This window comes from Toxorhynchites rutilus, chromosome 1 (assembly GCF_029784135.1).
Source record: "Toxorhynchites rutilus septentrionalis strain SRP chromosome 1, ASM2978413v1, whole genome shotgun sequence".
Classification (NCBI taxonomy): Eukaryota; Metazoa; Arthropoda; class Insecta; order Diptera; family Culicidae; genus Toxorhynchites; species Toxorhynchites rutilus.
Window position 1 is genome coordinate 44,446,418 of NC_073744.1, and position 22,660 is coordinate 44,469,077.

A 22,660-nucleotide genomic window follows, 5' to 3' on the forward strand; every position below is an offset into this window, starting at 1 on the left:
AGATAAGTATGTGTATATTTAGTTGCTTCAACCCATCGATATATGGATATTTGTATGCGTACGTCTTCTTCTTCTTCAATGGCACTAACGTTCCTAGAGGAACTTCGCCGTCTCAACGTAGTATTACTTGCGTCATTTTTATTAGTACTTAGTTGAGATTTCTATGCCAAATAACACGCCTTGAATGCATTCTGAGTGGCAAGTTCTAGAATACGCGTGATCACAGTGCAAGTCGGAGGAAATTTCTTTGACGAAAAATTCCCCCGACCAGAACGGGAATCGAACCCGAACACCCGGCATGTTAGTTTTGACGCTAACCACTCGGCCAAGGGAGCACTTGTATGCGTACGTGCGTGCTTCATAACCCGTACGTAAAAATAGTGCATCTTCGCAACGCTGAAGCCTCATTTGTATCTGCTCCCGTGTGCATTGGCCCTGTAACGATGCAACAATCGCCTATTTTTTTATGCTATGATTGCCGATTGTTTTGTGTTGCAAATTATGCAGTCGTAATGATAAATATAAACAAGGAAGGAAGATAGCGGGAGGGAAATATTTACACTAGGGTATTAGTGATGAATCTCCGCTGAGGCAAATATTCAGCTTTTTTCCAAGCATCTGACATTGTTTGTTTTCTGTCATCAATGCATTGAATTGACGCTCTGGTGAAGCAGAAGTAAAGGTTGTGCACCAAAAATTATTTGGGGAATACCAAGTTATTTAATAAGTTATTAATTATTTATTTGGGCTCGCGTACCAGTCGCAAAACTGCTTTCAATTAGGATTGCATTTGCGCTAATCTTGATCATAATGAAGCAGTGCTACTCTTTTCAAGATTGTTGAGATTAACAGATAGAGTTTATTTCGTTTATTTATTCACCAAGAAAGAAAGTTCTTTTTTCTCCCAACCCCATTTCTATTCTGCCGCCGGACTAAACGGAGGCTTTTGCTCAAAATTATCTGCACAACATAATCTGTTGAAAAGAGAAGCTTCTTCAGGTACAATATACGTTGAAAAAAATAATTTTAAAAAAAATAAAAAAGTTATAGGAGGGTTGTGTCCGAGACACGACCGCATAGTTTAACTCGGATTACGTTAGGCTATTTATAGCATTGATTGTGGATATGTTGAAAAAAATCATAATTAAACTGTTTGATAATAATTTGGCGGGCCTGAAAAGGATAATAGGGTAATCATTTCAAATGTTCATTAACACAAAACTACCACGGCGAATCAAATGACCCATTTCAATCTTTCTAAACATTTCGAAGACGGGCCACTTGATTCCCTGTGGTAGAAATAGGTGTACATGAAGTATCAGTAGGTTTAGTGTCAACTGTTGCTGGACGACAATTATTCTTCCATGCAATTTTTATGGAAGCATTCACATAAGCCAGCAACGGCAAGTCGAAGCTTCCGTTGCCGGTGTATGTGAATGTTTTCATAAGAATTGCATGGGACGCAACCTGACGTGACGGAACGTGAACGTGACGTGGATGTTGTATGTGAATCGCACTTAAATCGTGTATCGTGTATTTCTCTTACTACAGAACATGTTGATCCCACATCTCCGAAACCTATGAAATGATGATTATTGTTTTTTTATTATTTATTGAATTTTGAAATTAGACCACTCAAAGTGCTCAATATCGAGACCGCAAAATTTACATCCACGTGCAGAATTAATTACATGAAAATAGTCATTGTTATTTGATACTAATTTGTTGCAGAAATCTAGACCAGAAATGATAACGATGACTGCAAAATTCCAATTGGTTTCACGAGCACATTGGCGCGTTAATTCGTGAAGCTACCGTAAAAAGAGTTTGAAAATGCTTCACACAAATCGACATATATTCAAACGCCTGCTCGTATGCAATATCGACATGGGGGTGTGTTTTAGCTCGTCCAATCAACGTGTTTGTTTACATTTTCCCTTCACTGAGAGACGAGAGTTGCGAGAGGCTATGTGCTCTCCATACGGCATGCTGCAAACCCTGGGAGGAAAAGTTTGCAACACAGGACTCGTACACGTTTTCTCTTCTGTTATGCTTCCCTCGCCAAATCGCAGGGTGATGATTAGACGTTAATTAATATGAGCTTCAAGATAGACTGATCAGTTAAGCTTCGACCTTCGGGGGAATAAGTTATAGCCATTCTGACAATAATTTTGTGTATTTGTAAAATTAGTTAATATGATGGTAACAGATAATAATAGCAATGCAGTATATAATTTCAATGAAGTGCGCGACAGTAGTGCTAGCAATTGTGAATCTAATGTCTGCAACAAGCCTTCATCGCCGAGAAAATTTTTCGAGCGGTTGTATGGTCACCTGGAAACAGATCGTAACAGTGTTGTGGATGAAAGTGCAGAAAATAACCGTTCTCCGTCTGTGAGTTCAACCAGTACCAGTCGATCATCGCCCACTCTAGATATCGAAGAAACGAGTGAGCATAGGTCGCTTTGTAGTGAAATAGTTCGAACAAGTGTATACGATCAGCTAACATATGAATTTACAACATCACCACTTGTTGGTCATCCGGCGATCTTCGGAGAACAAGGATTAGCAACTGTAGCACCGATGACTCCAAGCGCTTTTGGAACGTTCAGACCGTTTTTCGGGGTTGGTCCTGATGGATCTCATATACCGGCGGGATTATCAGCATTTTGTGAGTTGCAATTCTAATGTATTTATTAGAAATACACTGATATCCGGTATCCGGCCAATATTTGCTATCCGCTCGAAAACCGGATAGTGACTTACTATCCGCCCAGATGCCGTGTGATTACCGACATGTCAAAAATGTTATTAAAATTCAATTATTGTCAACTCATATCATCAACGTTTTATTCAATTTCATCGCTTCGTTTCGTTCAACAGGTGTGAAAAACGGAAATGACATGTTATTCTCAGAAGAGTCATCTCAAAATATTTTTATAAGCCCAACACACTGCTCCGCCAAGGCTTAAAGTTGTTGAGTCTTCAAATTAGTGATGTTTGTAGATGTAGTGGGCAAAAATATCGGGAAGAAATACGAAATCGATTTTTTCTGTGGACAGTTTTTTGTTAACCAACTTAATAAAAAATCCTATTAACCTTATCAACGGCTTTCATTTGGTTCCTATACCGTTCATGTAGGACCTTCCCATGTAAAGATATTTTGTTTGAATGGAAAATTACCCCTTCGTCTTTGATGATAAAAAATTCAGTAGCTGCCATAGAAATGAAACATAAATTTTTGCATAACTCGAGAACTTATCGAGCAAATGGAACCAAATTTGGCATATCGAGGTTTTAGGGAGTAATAAATGTTTTTATGGTGGTTCGACACTCCTTTCTCCTCTCTAAAGAGGAGGGGAGGGTGCTGAAAAACTTGAGAACTAATCAAACAAATGGAATTAAACTTAGCATATATAGGTTTTAGGGATCGATAAATATTTATATGATGGTTCGACACTCCTCCCTCCTCTTTAAGGGGAGGCTACCATACTAATGAAACACAAATTTCTGCATAACTCGAAAACTAATCAATCAAATGGAGCCAAATTTGGCATGTGAAGGTTTTTGAATATCAGAAATGTTTCTATAATGGTATGACATCCCTCCCTTCTCTGAAATGGAGAGGGGGTCCCGTAAAAATAGTACACATATTTCAACCAAATATGACAATTGAAAATTTTTTTAATGTGATGAAACGCACTCCTATATCTTCTTCTATCTATATAAATGAAAATGGATCACCGAATGTGTTGATAAGAGCAAAACTCAAGAAAGGAATTGTCAGATTTAGGGCTGTCTTTATTCTATCCGACTTCTATCATATTTATCAAACATTTATTCCATGTAACGGATAAGCATGTTATTTACAAGTGGTTGAAAAATCTTCAACGAGAGTTGTGTCTGAAAATAATCTGATATTATAATGACCAGTTTTGGTAGAAGTACTAGGAATTTTATAGTTAAAAAGTAATTTTAAAGGGTAGATTAGAAACCCAATCAATGAACAGTTCAGCAGTTGGACCCATGAACGTTCGCTTAGTAAAAAAACGTGAATGTGATAACGAAAAATACATTTTGGGCGAGACGAAGTTTGCCGGGTCAACTAGTTTCCTATATTTCATTGTCTGACGAAAATTATGTAATTCTTAAAGTTTTTGAGTTGGAATGTTCATGAAATATTAAGTAATTTTTTTCGCTTTTTTTCGAAAAACTTCAAAACTTAAAGACCTACAAAATTTTAGTCAAGGAATTAAGATAAATGATATAATCTTTCATTAAAAAAATATTATAAAAATTGCGCTGAATAAAAATTATTTTAAAAAGCATTTCAACGCATATTGTACCAGAAGTTCAAAATGCAATGAGTATTCTCAGAAAGATCAATTCATAACTTTCGTTTTTACACGAGGATTGCAAGGAGTGATGATACCCACAGGTATACATACGCATTCCCACACAAACATGCACTCCTCACTCATACACATCATCAAGCACGAAGGGGAAATTTCTCATTCAAATAAAAATATATCTGTGTTGAAAGGTCCTAGAGAAACGATACAGGGATCAAATGGAAGTTGGTTGAGAAGGTTAAAAGGATTCGTTATCAACTTTGTTGGCAATACATTGTGTTAGTATACTAAATTTCTAGAAGAACAGAAAGAAATCGATTTTTTATTTTTTCCCGATATTTTTGTCCACTATTCGTAAAATATTCCAAAAGCTGAAGATTTCAGCTTTAAAAAAATTTATATATATATATCATGATCTAAATAGAATGTTTCGAAAGCTTGTTTTGGACTTTCAGAAGTAGTGAAAAAAAAAAATCTGCATGGTGGGGTACGAATTCGAGTTTGAGTCACTGTAGTCACAAGTTAAAACAGGAAAATCTGACAAATAACCATTAGAAAAGTGGGCAAAATATATAATGTCGTAAAATGGTTGGAAGAAATCGTAAAAAATAATTGGGTTGTAGAATCTTGCACAGTGGATGTTTAAAAAAAATCCAATTAGATTAGAGGATCAAACGTCCAATTATTCGTGTCGCATTACAGGTTTGTCTAATTAGTTAGATGTCCAATAATTTTTTTAAATTGTATTTTGAATTGTATTTGCAATGAAAAAATCGACAATTACTTTTCCAATTGAATGAAATTCGACTTGTGCACATGATCCAATAGATTTGCCACCCAAAAACACTATCAAAGCTAAAGCTGAGGACCGACATCGACACAAACCGTAAACCGAGGGAAAATTGATCACGGTTCTCAGGAAAATGTGAATAATTTCGATTTTTTGACGTAGGACTACGTCTTTCATTTCTATACCGGGGTGTAAAACCAAAGTTTCGAAAATGAAAGCGTTACGCCGGAGACCGAGATTTTGAGCGTTAATAGTTCTTAAACAACTGAACGAAATGGTATGATAAACACTTCATTCGAAAGATAAAAGGTCTACGCGTCATATACTTGTTACTTTTTCATCCAAAAACTTGTTTCAATAGTCTGAAAATTGCTTTCAAAACAGGCTATTGAAATCACCAATCGGTATATAAGCGAGCGCCGCTCGTAAACCCCCTCAGTTATGATTGAACACCGATTGGAGCATGTTGTCGCTGTGTTGTGAAGCTATTTTCGTTTATCATGAAAGCGCTAATGAACGGTGTCACCAAGAGCCTGTATGTGCACCTAAGGCCAGAAGGGAATCCATCAGGAGGAGAGTGATGCCACGGTTCCGCTTGAAACATCGGCCGCCACACACACATATACACGCGCGGAATTCTCGTTGCTATCATCGTTGCTGAAAAATAATCTGCCAGTTCCCCTGGGAATTGAAAAATACATTCATGCGAAAGAGTTTATTTTAATGTTTTCGATCCATATAACACTGCAACCAAATACATTTGGTTTTGTGATTTTTCAATCAATCGCAATTAATAGGAAAGCTTCTGAATATTTTTTTCCCATCAGTATCCAATATTGGATGCATAACATGAAAAACGTGAAACATCATCGCGAAAATCAAGTCATTTTCGAGCGATTATTTGCTTTCTACTCATATAATGCTGCGACCAAATACATTTCGTTTTGGATTTTTTCAATCAAGTGCGATCAACCTAAGACCACGTTTTTCTGCAATTTATTAGAGGTGCAATGAATCTTTAGGAATTCCCGCTCTACGCGCACTCGCAAACAATGTTTACTCAACAATTTCTCAAACGAGAAATGGGTGTTGTGAGAAAGGATTAGCGAACGCGAAAACGACAAACGGGAGAAAGATATGTTTGGAGGTTGAAGGAAATTGGCAGAAAACTTCTTCATTCTATCATTCAAATAATGTGATTCATACCACTTCGTTTTACCAGAAAGAGTTTCTTAATGCTCAAAGGAGGAATTGAGTCCTCCGAGGAAATTACCCAGCGCAAATTAGAGTCGACTATCGATTGCGGCATTCGTACACAAATAATTTTATAATGCAGTTACACCAAAGTGATTTCTTCGGATATATTCACTACATCATGTCATATATTTCATATTCTTCATTATGAAATCCATATCCATGGCACCTATCGGTATCGAATTATCATCGACACCACGATTTTCGCTAAATGCTCCTTTCAGTTCGGCCTGTAAAAAACTTTTCTGAACTCTAATCCATCAAATTGGGAGCCCTGAAAAGGGCCGTTGATTATATGCTAAGCTAATATAGCATGCTCTCCTCGGATACGATGGGCCAGCTGGTCCTTGGGCATGATGTGACGCGTTTTGCATGGATAACACACAAATTGGTATCTTCGAATAAGCCTCCTGCAGCGTCATAACTGCGGAACTTTGGAAGCGCAAGTCGGTTTTGAAGTCCTGAGCAATTCCACGATCCAAATGCTGCAAAGGTAGCTGCGGATCACCAATTCGGTCGACTTCTGATAGCGACGAATTTCACGCAAAGTTCCCGGTCGATAGCGATGTGGCTTCTTCACCTATCCTGCTGCTGGTGCGCTTATCCGAGCTGCTTTTATGTGCCTTACCACCGAAAGACTAACGAGCTGTCTGCGAAAGACTAACGAGCTCGAGTCCTCACGGTGCGAGTGTAGAGTAAGAAATGAACGAAAGCAAAGGAAGCGTCATTTTATAAACCATAAAAGTATAGAATCTAAACCCCACCCTTATTATATTCGTAAGTATACAGTAAGCTTATATAATAAAGAGGGTGGGGTATACATTCGATACTTTTATGTTTTATAAAATGACACTTCCCTTGCTTTCGTTCATTTCTTACTCTACTCTTGCACCGTGACGACTCGTTTGTTTGGGGCCAAGCAGACAGCTCGTTAGTCTTTCGGTGTTAAGGCACACGAAAGCAGCTCGGATAAGCGTACCAGCCGCAGGATAGGTGAGGAAGCCACATCGCTATCGACCGGGAACTTTGCTCAGGACTTCAAAACCGACTTGCGCTCCCAAAGTTCCGCGGTTATGACGCTGCAGGAGGCTTATTCGAAGATACAAATTTGTGTGCTATCCACGCAAAACGCGTCACATCATGCCCAAGGACATTCAGCTGGCCCGTCGAATCCAAGGAGAGGGTGCTATATTAGCTTAGCATATAATCAACGGCCCTTTTCAGGGCTCCAAATTTGATGGATTAGAGTTCAGAAAAGTTTTTTGCAGGCCAAACTGAAACGAAAATTTTCGTTTGGATGCCATACAGCATCGAGAAAATTCCGGAAAGATCTAATCGTTGCTGAAAAACAATCTGCCAGTTCCCTAGGAATTGAAAAATACATTCATGCGAAAGAGTTTATTTTAATGTTTTCTAACCATATAACACAGCGACCAAATACATTTGATTTCGTAATTTTTCAATCAAGTGTAATTAGCTGGAAAGCTTCGGAAGATTATTCTTTCCCATCAGTAGGATATTTTCGTATTCAATATTGTATGCGCGCGCAACGGAAAATGTTTCGTATCGCGAAAATTATATAATTTTCAATCGATTATTGCTCAGTCGCCGAAATTTTCATACTCAGAGAGTTCATTCTCCTCTAGTTTGCCTTCCAAATTGCCATCGTAAACCACACCTTCTCTCGATTCATTCACGCACGAAAAGCATACTTAAATGATATTCTGGTGGTGAAACCCATTCATTTTTCGTGAGGCGTCGTGCATAAATTACGTAACGCGATAAGGGGGGAGGGGGTAGATGTTGCGTTACTTTCTGTTTATTAGAGATAGGAAATTCCGTTACGTAAGGGGGGAGGAAAGGGGGTTCAAGATCCGGATTTTTAGCGTTACGTAATTTGTGCACGACGCCTGAGGACATCGACAAGACAACATCGTTACTGAACGAGCTGAACGGCGAGGGATCGAGGGATTCATTACCTGGCCTGACCTGACCTGAAATGCAATCAGTTTGTTTTAACTGTGAGGGAGCGCAGAAAAGCCGATCGATCAGAAGGAGAAGAGAAGGTGACCAAGAGAGCATCGAAATCAGCATTGAAATACGGTTCCTCGGGAAGACATTGAAGCAGCCGCCACACAAACACACACATACACGCGCGCAACTCTTTTCGTTTGCTGGTTATCGAGAAGAAACCTGGAAAGAAATGATCGTTGCTGAAAAATAATCTGCCAGTTCCCCATGGAATTGAAAATTACATTCAAGCGAGTTTATTTTAATTTTTTCTATCCGTATAATACTGCGACCACATACATTTGGTTTTGTGGTTTGTCAATCAAGTGCAGTTAACAGGAAAGCTTCTGAAGATTATTCTTCAGAACAAGGTTTTTTGTATCCAATATTGGATGCATATAACCTTGAGCCTCCAACGTAATGCTCTCGTTTTTGAAGCCACCCAAATATTTATTTATTCATTCATTCAGGATGGATTTAGATTCAACTTCAAACAAATGATCCCTAAATCAACGATAGTCCTACGTCACCCTTGCGGTTATACCATAGATAAAACCCACTTCCTGTTTTTGGTTAGATTATTTTTAAAATCAATACTGGTGCTGAAGTCACAACACGTTATGGAAAATGTTGTTCAAAAAATCCTTGAGCGGTAATTTGGAAAAAGTTGTAGCGGAAAATTTCAAAATGTAGCTTCGGGATGAAATTGATCAATCTATGTTTTTCAGGATTTTCTAGAGTCATATGCACAAACATGTAAAGAACATCAATTATTTCTTCACACCCGGTCATTCAAATGATAAATGGCAGGGTTATCCTAATGTGGCCAAAAACCTTTGAAACTATCACCAACGAACTAGTTTGACAAACCAAGACGTTCGATATGTCGCATGATGGGATTCAGTTCTGGTCACTCGTGGTGTTTTTTGTAAAATAGTTTTTTCTTACTTGTTTGAATTGTAATTACAAGTATTTGATTACTTATTCAACTCATCAAGTATCGGCTAGAAGTGAATTAATATGTTTAGCGTCTATAAATATTGCTCTCATGTGTTGAAAAAATGTTCATATGAAAATATGAAGATGGAAACGAAAATACTATTCAGAAAAATATTATTTTTCATGCAATTTAATAAATGATTCGTTGAGAGCCATGGACAAAAAGATCTTTCAGATGATTATTGAACATGTCATATTAAAAAAGTTAAAAATTAAATTGCATAATAATTGCTAACTACTTCTACGATTGTGGTTTCATAACAAAACATAGTGTCATTGAAAAAAAGGAAGAATTTCAACAATTTTCCTGAAAATTGGACATCATTTACGTCCATCTGAACTACTAGTAGAAAAGTATATAAAAAGTTCCGTTATCAATAGTAACGGAAAATGCTGTGTTGCTGTGTTCTTTCTTCACTGTAACTAGAATAATTCGAATTAATGTTTCTTAGCAAAATTTGAGGAAACAGCCGGGAAGAAAAATTGGTTCCTCTAAAAGTATTTCAACCGTTTCGAAATCTATTCCAGACGCATGACTCCCCCTTCGAATACAGACCGAGCTTGTAGCATAATTCAAAACAAATTTCAATCTGTGTGGAATGGATATTTGCGACAATATCGAGTGTCACTTCAATAACCCAAACGAGCATGCGTTCGTATGACTTCTGTATGGCTTTCCCAGTTCACCTTTACGTGCCTCATGTATCTCCCCCAAAGGAAAATGTTAAGTCAGTTCAGTAATTTTTATGGCTTATTAGCGTGTTACACCAATGAGAGCTTATTAGTTTCGCAAATACTCTTGACCTCCGAATATCAAAGTGTCAACTGCTCCTTACGAAAAGAGAAAACTATATCTTATGCACATGTGTCCGAAGCCCTACTTCAATGTCTCCGGTGCAGTAACGAAATTACTCCGGACATTGCAAGCAATGATTGTTCTTTCCGTTTCACATATCGGAAAATCTCAGATCCGTTTTGAGGTTCCCCTCGTGTTTGAGTTATGAGGTTCAAATTACACTAGCTCAATGAAGGGGTTCAGTGGGGACGTTCTGTTAAACGGATTCTCCGCAAAATGCGGTTTTGTACTTTATGGATTATTGAGGGATTAAAATTTGAACGAGACGAGATTTTTTTTTTGTGTAAGTACAATCTTAAAATTACTAAAAAGTTGTATCCGCATTACGAAATTGATTTAAAATTTGTAGGAACTTGATTTTCTTTCAATCTAAACGTGTAATTTGTGATAATCGTGATCATTCTCAAACAATACATTGTTAATAGAGAAAAAAACTATTCTTGATTGACTCGGCATTTAGACAGAAGGGACATCGATAGAATTTGATACCAATAATCTCAGCACAAGTTTTTCGTGTTTGTGAGCTAGTCTGAACTGGTCCTCCTGAGTCTGGTCCTTGGAGGCAACCTCTGTGTGCGCGGGGTCAAACTTCGGCACTCTCGTTCCATTGGTAGAAAATACGAATGGGATGACCTTGGATCGGAAAGATGTTTGCATCAATTGATAGGGAATATTTCTACGCATCTATCGCAACTATCAAAGTGTTATTTTTCATTATATAAACAATTGAGTAACTGTAAAATATTAGGTGTTATCTAAACGCCCTAACTGCCTCGTTTTTATTGAGCCGATTTACGGTTTCCCTAACACAGCCATCAAAACCATGCAGCCTTGGGAAAATCGGCATTACAAATACATGAAAGTAGGGGGAGCTTTTGTTCCCACCGAAATGTGTTCCCTAACAGAAATGTCTAAATCAAGGTGCCTAGAGGAAATCGGCATTTCAAATTCATGCAAGTCGGGGGTATGTTCCGACTAAAATGTGTTTCCCTTACACAGACTTCACATCCATGGAGCTTAGAGAAATTGGCATTGCGAATTCATACACGTCGGGGATATTTTTGTTCCGATTGAAATGTGTTTCCTTAACACAGTCTTCAAAACCAAGGTTTCTGGAGAAACCGGCTCTACAAATAAATGCAAACTGCGAGTACTTTTATCCTCGCTTGTTTGATATTTCTTTCGTACATATATTTTGTCCTAGGCATCATACCAAACGTAAAAGGTCTGTCATTAAATTTACTTGTAACGAAGAACATAATCTATAACAATGCATGAATCGACCTTACATGGCATTATACAATCTTTTTACTCACAAAGCAAATATATTGAATTCAATTGAATTTGGAAACTGCTTCATTTGATCTAGATTTCAATCAATACAAACGAATTATTGCTAAGCTAAGGTAGTCCCACGTCAACCTTGCGGTTATATAATAGATATAACCCACCCATTTTTTTTGCGCTCAGAGTTCTCGAAATAACATAGTTTGTATTCTGAGAATCGGCGTAATTAAAAAAATGCCAGGTGCAATGAACTCTTTTCATTTCTCATTGTACTTCCGAGTCACTCGACTCTTAGAATTGGGTGAGAATTGTCATATAACTCCGAAGGAAAAAATGTCACTTATACCGACTTGACTCTCAGAATAACCCCCAGTAATAAGCAACGACGTGCTTATTACTCTATTTTCATCAAATGAAAGAACAATAGTATGGAATGACACAAAGGCCGAGGACATAGTGAACGCGATGCGATGCGGCGAGTAAACACAAGTGGTGGTTGCCAGACGATTTTCATGAATATCTTCACAATCGAACTCATCGAACGAAAATAAAGATTGAGTTGTTAAATTATTATATTCGTTTTGTTCGATGAATTATATAACTTTATTCTAATTTACGTAATGCATATAATGAAAACGTTACGTGAACGGCTCTCCATTTACCATGTTCACAGATAAAAACAAGAAGTGGGTTATATCTGTGACACAACCGTAAGGTAGACGTAGGACTATCGTTGGCTCGGTAATCATTTATTTGAAATTGCATCTGAATCAATTCTTAATTAATGAATGAATGAATAGTTTGAAAGATTGCTGAAAGTTTTTCGTTTTAGTGTGTGGGTGGGTGAGTATAAGTATGGAATTGTTATTAACATTAAATTCAACTCTTTCGAACTTGTTGGTGTCCCGAAACAAATCGATGAAATTCGAGTGGCCTTGTAAAAGCAACTGAAGATGTACGATACGTGATTCATTCTAGTTTTCGTGAGAATAACACGAGATTTTTCATGATCATTCCATGCGCAGAATAGAAACTGAAGGCGAAAACGAAATAAAGTGTATATAACCTTACATAAAATTCATTTTTTTAGTGATATGGCAATTTTTCATGACTGTTCCATGCGAAAGCAGAACAGAAGCTGATGCTATTGGATTGCATCACGGGAACACCAAGTCGAATGCGTAAATGGGTGCGAATATTCCTTCGCTCGGACGCATTCACACGCAAACAATTTTTCGCAACTGTTCCATGCGAAAGCAGAACAGAAACTGATGCTAATGGATTGCATCACAGGAACATCAAGTCGAATGCGGAAATGGGTGCGAATATTCCTCCGCTCAGACTCATTCACACGCAAACAATTTTTCGTGACTGTTCCATGCGAAAGCAGAACAGAAACTGATGCGAGTAGAAGTACTCACGCCTCCATGTGCTCGCTATGGTTTCCCAAACAAATGCAAGCGAACAAAAAAAAATCACAGCTTGCATGTATTCGCAATGACGGTTTCTCCAGGTGCCTAGATTTTGCGTCGGTGTTCGGGAACACATTGCGATCACCAATCATCATCAATAAGCTAGATTTTTATGACTTCAATAGCTTGCTTTTAAAGCAATTTTTAAGCTATTGAAACTATTTTTTGGACCAATAAGTGACAATCATATAACTCGTTGACATTTTATCTTTCGGATGAAGTGATTATTATACTACTCCATTAAGCCGGTAAAGAGGTACTAACGTTCAAAACCTTGCAGTACAGCGTCACTCTCTCGCTTTCGAATCTTTGAACTTACACCCCGGTACAGAAATGAAAGACGTAGTCCTACGTCAAAACGATCTCACAGTTCAACTGTTTACAAAATGAAGACATGTTATCATATCTGGCATCCTTGTGCTGGGTTGTTTACATGTAGAGTGGAGTGGAATGAAACATCAAAAAACGCGTGATCTAAAGCGATCAGTATGTATGTCATAGCACGCGATGAGCTCCAATTAATCGCTTCGCATCGCATCGCGTTCTATGTGTTCACAAATGCTCTTGATTCGCAACTTGAAATTTTTAATTCGCCAAAAAATCATGTTTTTTGACGTAGGACTACTTCTTTTATTAACCCTATCGTTACGAGCGTCGTCTATAGACGACATCCGCGCGACGTCGGACTCGATTATATACAGTAGGGCGCTAATGAATGTATGGGAAAAAATCGACCCTAAAATTACTAAAAGTTACCCCATAAAAAATGTTCACCACCTCGAAAAAACACCCTATGCAAAATACCAGTTCAATCGGACTTAAGGGAAGGTGGCGCAAAACGGTCAAAGTTTGAGTTTTTTGAAAATGGAAAAATCATTAGAGTAAAATCGAAAAATCAGTAAAGGAAATCGCGGTTTTCGTAATTTATTTTTGATGCCAAATGTCTTAAAGTTGCATGAAACGTTGAGATCTAGTGTCATCTCGAAAAAAAATTGTCAAAAATCGACACTGGGCCTTAGTGTTTTTCGGAATACGAGACTAAACGTATGGTGTTGGGTACCAATAAAAATAGTTATCTCGATTTTTCATTCGGAACTGGCTGCGAAATATTGATTTGCACCGATAATAAATTAGAGATGACCATTTTCATTGGCACTCTACATAAAGACTCGATTATATGTGATTCGAGTGTATACAATTTTGGGCTCGATTATATAAAATTTGAAAATAAAAACATATTTTTTTCATATTTCAAATACGACTTATTTCATGAAAATATGTAACTTTTCTTGAATTTTTGCTTGAATTTTCACCAAGAATTGTTTATATTGATATTGCAGCAAAATTAAAAAGTAAAGAAGATGGGTGTCAAAGAACAAATTGTAGAGCGGTTAGAGAGCATCAATTTCATTGATCATCTTCCATCTTCCATAGATACTTTTTAATGTAGAGCCAGTTTGAGGCAGCAGAGTCCGAAACAAAAAAAAATTCTATAATATTGCCATTGTTGATATTCGAACATATGCGTAGAAATTTTTTTTCCATCAAATCTGATCGTCTATCACCCCTGAGAGAATCTGGATAAATTTATTTTTTTTCATGTGAGAAAGGTGTTTTCTGACTTTAAGGGGATGAATCAAATATCAAATTCTTTTTTTATATTCAAAAAACAAAAAAATACATTCAAAAAAACGAATGAAAAAACTTTTATTTGACTCGATTATATACAGAATTCGATTATATACAGTAAAACCTGTTTTTGTGCGGTTTTTTTTCGTGCGAATTTTTTTGCGCAATTTTTTTTGTGCGATTTTTATTCTTGTGCGATTTTTTTATGCGATATATGAAAAGAAGCATATTTGACGATGTTATCGTCCACTTAGTATTTTTCGATGGTTTATATGCATTTCAGTGCAAAAAAAGCATATTTGCGTCTCAATTGTCCACTTCTGAAATCACTCCCCTCCTACCATCAAATGCTCTAAGTTTTTCTAAATTTTTGCATGACATGATTTTTTACAGTAACACGTTTCGACATGCAACTGAAAGCACAAAACAGCCACGCGCAACCGAAAAGACAAACTGTCCCATCGCAAAGCAGGGAAACAATGGCAAATTGAACGGTGAATGGTGTGAATTTGAGTTATTCTCTTGGAGGAAACTATTTTTATGCGGTCCCTATCTACCGCACAAAAAAAGTTTTTTTTCAAAATGTGTACCGAACACGATATTTAAAGCTGCTGGTGAAGTTTTGCACGATTTTTTTGGTGCGGTCCCTATCCCCCGCACAAAAAAAAAGTTTGCCTGTACAGTGAAAAGAAATCAGAGACTGTATATAATCGAGTCCGCCCTGTAATACTAACGAAAGAGCTTATTTTAAAAAGAGTGATAAAAGATTATAGGTGCCGAAGGTGTCTCCAGCCGAAGTGGTAAACAGGGGAATTGAATAAAATAATTCCGTAGTCTTTTCTTGAATACGCCCCTTTATATTTTTAAACAGCTGTTTGCACCTCACTAGTCAAAAATATTTCTTCCCTTTTATGTTGAGTAATTATGATAAAATCATCAAAACCTTTAGCAACTTTACAGCAGATACATCATCTTTTTAACGAGACGAATAAATCTTCGAAAGATCACGAACTAATCTCTGGTGAGAAGCAATTTAGGGCATTAGCATTTTCAAGACGATAAAGACGATAAAGAAGAACATGAACGAGAATATATCTTTCTCTGTCTGGGCCGTGTATTTGGCAAACTATACGAGAAGCTTTCATATGCTTTCATTTAAATGTGTCTCCTGTTTCGCTCCCTCATATTGGCTCTAGCATATATATTATACAAATGATATACATGTATTGAGGAGTAGAACATTTTATGTTATCTTTCAGCTCATTTAATGTAATAAATCGGGATGCCAGAACATGTGCTAAAAATTAACTTTGGGTGTAGTTATGAGCTACCCGAAAATGTAAGAAAACTCGAATTTTACGGATTTCCAGGTCAGGTTTCCCCTCTAAAAAGCTCCAACTTATCGCTCTAACGTAGTACAGGTCGGACTCGATTATATATAAACGTTCACTTTCAACCTTTATTTTCGAATCTAATACATAATCGAATCACAAAAAAACTATTTTTCTATTAATGTTTGACATTCATACATTACATTAAATTGTTTTCTTGTATATTATGTATAGGATATGAAAACAATTGTTGAAAAAAATTGGTCGACTATATAATCGAGTCCGACCTGTAATATTTAGTAATAACAATAATGATAAAAGTATAATATTGGTCAATAATTGAATTTTTTTATTATTGGGGTATAAGCACATTTTATAATGATATAATTAAAATAACAACAATATGATTGATTGTTCACCCACAATTTCCAATGATATGCAATCTCACCATGCTTTTATCAATGGGCGTTCGTCATTCCTCTTTGCAAAACATCTCAGACAAATCCGAGCATCGCCTCGACTCGTTTCTGAACCGAGGTGTGAAAATGTTCCGTAGAATTTGAGAACAATGCGGAATTTTATTCACCACTGAACATAATTCCTTTATTATTATTTCCTCTAACACGAATTGTTATTGTCGTTCAATTATTATGTTTGTCAACGCATTCAGCATGAAGCATTCCCCCACCAACATCAACAACAATCGAGCGTACAAATTCGAGTTTCCCTTCTCCGGAGCGAATTTTCCACTTTCCCAAACAAAGAAGCGGTTTCCCGCTAGAGCTCAACTGCATGTGTCTATGTTAAGCTCCTCCTATACTTTATCTCTCTGTTTTCCTTTCTCATTCGCTCACACAAAAACACACTCACTCTATGCCAATGTAGCATCCGCATGAGATCAACGGTGTCCTCCCACTAGAAATAAACTCTAGCGTCAAAGGCAAACCTTGCCTCCGAATGTTAGTTAGCGTTTAGACAGGCGAGGCAAACTTTTAATCGCTTCAACGCAAATCATGAAAGACATCACCGAATCTGTGTGGGAAAGCGCGGCACTCTACTACTTTGAACGTTATCGCCGACAAATTGGGAGAATAATACGCCGGACATATGCGGGAGGAGATAATCGCTATCTATTGTACCCTCAGTAGTAGACTGACCAAACGTACCGTTTTTAACGGGACAGTACCGTATTTTCGACTTATTTTGATTGTCCCGTCTTTTTATCAATCTGTACCGTATTTTGAGTATAAAGTATAGATTAAAAAACATTTATTCCAATGTCATTATGTTCTACACATTTATTCGAATGAACATCTGATTGGAACTTAGATTTAAGATCATGCTAAGGATTTCCGTATTAATGTAGAACAATTTAAAAGTTTTTTGTGATTTCATCGGTGAATATTATAAAAAATTGCCTGAGCTGATTAACATACTACTATTTTTTCAATGATCATCTATCGAGAAGCTCATAGAGAAATTTGTATTTTTGATGGATTGCATTTAATTTTTTTTGCAATATAAATGCATTGTTGTACTACGCGATCTTTTTGGAAACCCTTGGCTTCTTTAACAAGAAACAGGACACACCCAGGTTTTTTACGCGGATTTTCCAATTACGCGGTACCCGCGTAAAAAAAGACCTGAGCAACATCGCATCTCTCTCTCAGCTCACATTTCTTCTTCATGCTCCTTCAGAGCATATGACGTAAATCGGGGATTGCGACGGAACTTAGCGCTTATGACGGAAATTAGTGCCGTACTCTATCACGATGCTTACGTAGATTTTAGGTGACCGGTTTTTTTTACGCGGATTTTCCAATTAACGCAATTTTTACTCAAATTTTCCAATTAATGCGGGTTTTGACGTAGAACTACGTCTTTCATTAAGGGTGTCAAATCAGAAAACAGGTCACGTTTTTATGAAATAAAGTTAACGTTAATAACTATTTTTGCCGCGAACGGATTTTGGCGATTTACATACTAAACGAATCGGAAATTCCGTAAGATTTGTTTAATATGCCATACATTAGAATCCCCTGGTTTGTAAATGGTTAAAATTCATGAAAACTTAAGGCGTTTCCATTTTTCCATACATTTGTTCTGTCCATTTGTGTGGAAATGTGGAAATCGTAGGATTCAAATCCCCATGAACAAAGGAAAAGTAGAAGAATGAAGGGGAATACTTGCCTAGAGTATAAACAGTGGATCTCGCCGAGGTAAACTTTCATTCGGCATCGGACTGTTGAGCAATCCAGTTCACTTTGCTATCGCTGCGCTTCGATCTAAGATTGGACCCCACCAGTGGTAATCCAACTTGGATATCGTCGTTTGGTTTTTCTGTTCGTTTTTCGCGTTATTCATATCGTGTTTTTCTTTCCGCGTCATAAATTGGACGCTTCGCGTCATGTATGATGAGCAAGAAGAAGAGGAAGGCAGGCTCTAGCCCTACAAAAAACGAACGCATTGCCAGGGGTAATGAAATTTCGAGGCAAGCGTCATCTAATGATGCACGCGATGTTGGTGTAGTGAAAAGCGCTCGCACTGAACCGAGCCTTCGCGAGTGTGACACCGCATCGAACAACAGCGAAGTAGGCGATTTCGGCGCGTCGGTCGAAAATGTAAACGCCGTTACCCAGGCAGCAACCAAAATCAAGCTCCCCCCGCTGGTGGTAAAGGCGGTCGCTCTTGACAAACTCATCAGCGAATTCGATGGGTGTTACAGCAGAGTACAAGCTGTGTGGCATAATTCAGTCTTTTTCCAAGCAGTTAACATTGTTTGTTTTCCGTCATCATAAGGTTGTGCGTCAAAAAATATTTGGGGAATATCAAGCATCTTGAATGTCTTACTGGAATGTTATAAGTTATTTGGGTTCGCTTGCCAGTTGCAAAACTGCCTTCAGCTAGGATTGCATTAGCGCTATGAAGCATTGCTACTGTTTTCGAGGTTGTTATTAACAAAAAGAGTTTATTTCGCTTGTTTAGTCACCGAGAAAGTAAATGTCGTTCTGTATGTGGTTTCGCTTGCCAGTAGCAAAACTTCCTCCACTAAGGGTGATAGCTGCGCTTCTCTCGAGCATGAGAAAGAAATACAACTTTTTTCGAGGCCAGTAATATTAACAGAAGCGTTTCTTTTGAGAATAGCGCAAAATGATAAGAAGTGTGCGATTCTTTTAAGGCAATACTAAATAACATGTAGCATGATATTTGATACTTGCAAGTGTTGTCATTGTTATTGTTTCCATGCGGTGCCAAAGATATATTGATGTAGTTATGAGATGTGGAATAATGGTGCTGGTGCAACGTGTATATAATCCAGTCTAGCAGAGTCTATGTCAATTGCGAAAAAGGCAAAAAAAAAGAAAAGCGTTCGAGTTAAATTTTCATTGCATTGACATGAAATAAATTGCGACTTACGATCAGCTAGTGTATTGTTTTGCGATATCAAGAATGAATCATCAATTAATTATCGTCAACAAATTCTACAATGAAAAAACCATTTCAGAGATTATCCTACAAAGCAGTTGTTTCTAAAATTTCACAGCATTATGGAATAATATCCGAAGGTATGAATAAGCGACTTATATAGAATAACAGCGTAGTTCTACGTCAACAATGCGGTCGTATCTTGGACACAACATCCTATAATTTTTTACTATATTCACTGTTCATGTTTTGATAAAAAAAAGTCACAGGAGGGTTGTGTCCGAGACACGACCGCATAGTTGACATAGGATTCCGTTATGCTATCTCGTTCTCGAGCGGGAACACACCTTGGAGTGCTTATTTATGAAAATTGAAATAAATCGTTTCATATATCAAGTCAGTCATCAAGCCATTTTTAACACAACTGCTACCATATACAATTTTTCACTTACATTTGTGCTAAATTTTTCACAATACACGATCGGTCATTGCTATGAAATTTCATGAAGCCACCAACATCAAACCTCCAAATTTGATTTTCTTTTTGCTAGAATTATTCGTATCACTCACCTTACTTGCAATATTAAAATGGCCCCGATTTTCATGTATTTGAAACGTCGATTTTCTCCAGACAGCTTGGTTTTGATGTATCTGTTAGGGAATATATTTCGGTAGGAACAAAAGTTCCCCTACTATTTGCAATGCCGAATTCCCCCAGGCAGCTTGGTTTTGATGTCTCTGTTAGGGACCCGCCGCATGTGTCGTCAATTTCGACCAATCAGAGATGGGTATTTCCGTTAGGATAGGGGTTGAGATTTTTCAGTTGTTCAATAGTTAGTTTCATGGCATATATTATTTTCTTCAATATAAAACATTGTTATGGAGTGCCGAAATCGATTGACGCAAAAATTCATCAATCCATCATGAAATGACTTAGCAATAAGCGTTTGAAATTGGACAATTTTCACGATGTGCTCGATTTTCTATTTTTAATTTGTACCCCAATATGTTCCCGAAAGACGTAATCCTACGTCAAAATTGCTGGATAAATTTTCTGTCTAATGGTATATAACACAACATATGTCGCAATAACGATTTTGAGTGAAATGCGTTTGAAAACTCTTAATGAATCGTTACATTTTTCGTAGAGTGACCCCCCCATATAGAAATCAAAGACATAGTCCTATGTCAAAATAATTTCCATTTATTCTACAGTTATTTTTTTTCAGTTCAATTGAAATTCGCGAAATTTGAATTCGTGTTACGTTGCTATGAATCGAAAATATTCATGCACCGTGAAGTGACGTTCGTGATCAGGCCCAATAGAACTGCTGCTTTCATCAAACAATGCGGCTCCGTTCAGTTCGACTGCAGAAAAGAAATAGAATTGGGAGAGAAGAGCATAAAGCATAGACGTATGAACGTGACCATCCTTATCTCACATCGCAATAACGACTAAGTGGATTTCCAAGCGAACTTATGTGTATATACAGATTTGTGTGATTTTAATAGCTTGTTTTCAAAGCAGTTTTTAAGCTATTTAAGTAAGTTTTCGGATCAATAATTAACAATCATATAACTCTTGGACATTTTATCTTTCGATAGAAGTGATTATCATGCCACTCCGTTTTTGATTTTGATATGATTACTGATATAAAATTTTAATATGAGAATACATGACGTTACATCCCGTATTATTGTATTTGGATAAAAATGAGATTATTGATATTTCTTTAAAAATGAGACTACTTGCCTATTCTATCACAACTGGAAAAAGGTACATGACTCGAATCAATTGAAATATATTGCTTATTATACAATTTCAGGTAAAGGTTGCTACGATAGGAATCATATTGTTCATATCTCAGAGATTCTTATTTTCATTAATTATTCACAGTTTTTATGGTATTGTATATTTACAATGATTTGTCCAACATGTTTGTTCCCATCATATAAACCATGGAAACATGCCAATGGTCAGTTATGCTCTTCTGTTATACATATGATCTAACACTTTTTCCTTCCCTTTTGAAAAAAAAACAACTGATGCTTCTCTATTGACAACAATCTTATGACGAAAATATAGGGAGTGTGTTTTATCAATGGACACACAGATTTTATCCCCCTCTCTCCAGGGGAAAGGAGATTCGTGTCTGTTCCTAATGAAGCTATTTTTACGGTGTTTTGACGGAAACAGAAGATTGAATACAACATTTCATCATAATAACCATTATCGCGATAACGAGGATTGGAAAAGATAAACGTTTTACCTTCTGTCCATCTACTTTCAGTGGCTCGGAGGCGCAAAAAAGAGGGTCGCCCGCGTCGTCAGCGGACCACATTCAGCAGCGAACAAACGCTTCGGCTGGAGGTTGAATTTCATCGCAATGAGTACATTTCCCGTGGAAGACGCTTTGAGTTGGCGGAGGTATTGAAACTGTCAGAGACTCAAATAAAAATTTGGTTCCAAAATCGACGCGCCAAAGATAAACGGATAGAGAAAGCACAGATCGATCATCAGTATAGGTAGATCAATTTGGGTAGTTCAATAGATCATCGCTTTGTTCACATCACTGTATTCCATTCCAGGACGTTTGCTGCCGTAAACGGTCTGTTCTCTCCATTCAGTGCCCAGTATCCGTCAGTGCTGAATCCTAACATTACAACTCAGCCGGCGTTGCATAATGTTTTCTATGACCAGCTCAACACACCCTATAAGGAGGACCATAGAATCACTGAATGAATGCAGTCAGCCAAGCTGTCTATAAAACTTGTAAGAATGAATGTATATATAATTAGATAAAATCTAGCAATAAACAGAAAACACAGTATATGTAATTTATGAGAACAGAAATCCGTTTTTTATCAATTCAACGAAAAGTAAGCAAATTATCTTGATTACGAGTAATGTGTTGAGTGTATTAATCACTTTTGTTTATTTTATTTAGTATGTTTTTTCATTCTTTTATATTTCCCGAACACACTTTGGCTATTAGAAATATAGCTTTTCTGACTTTCACAAACAACCATCTCCAAAAAGTAAAAAGTAAGATTGAAGATCGAATCTCATACTGTCAAAAATACGGTCGAATTAACGTAAATAATACTCAAATATCATGATTCGATTCCCATTACGGCCGTTTTTTTCAATTCGTCGACCGCATATTTTCGACGTAGAACTAAGCAATTATATTATGCAATCCACTTGTTGTCGTTTTACGTTTGATATGATGCCTAGGACTACCAAAATATGC

The 22,660-nt window shown here is 37.1% G+C and overlaps 1 protein-coding gene across 1 annotated transcript; it reads left to right on the forward strand.

The window, feature by feature from the left end:
- Positions 1-2,153: 2,153 nt before the first annotated feature.
- LOC129766064 (homeobox protein rough) lies at positions 2,154-22,163 on the forward strand. The gene is made up of 3 exons (XM_055766521.1): positions 2,154-2,671; positions 21,698-21,932; positions 21,996-22,163. Exons 1-3 carry the CDS (start codon positions 2,197-2,199, stop codon positions 22,147-22,149), a joined length of 864 nt encoding a protein of 287 aa, XP_055622496.1. The 5' UTR covers positions 2,154-2,196; the 3' UTR covers positions 22,150-22,163.
- The last annotated feature ends 497 nt before the right edge of the window (positions 22,164-22,660 follow it).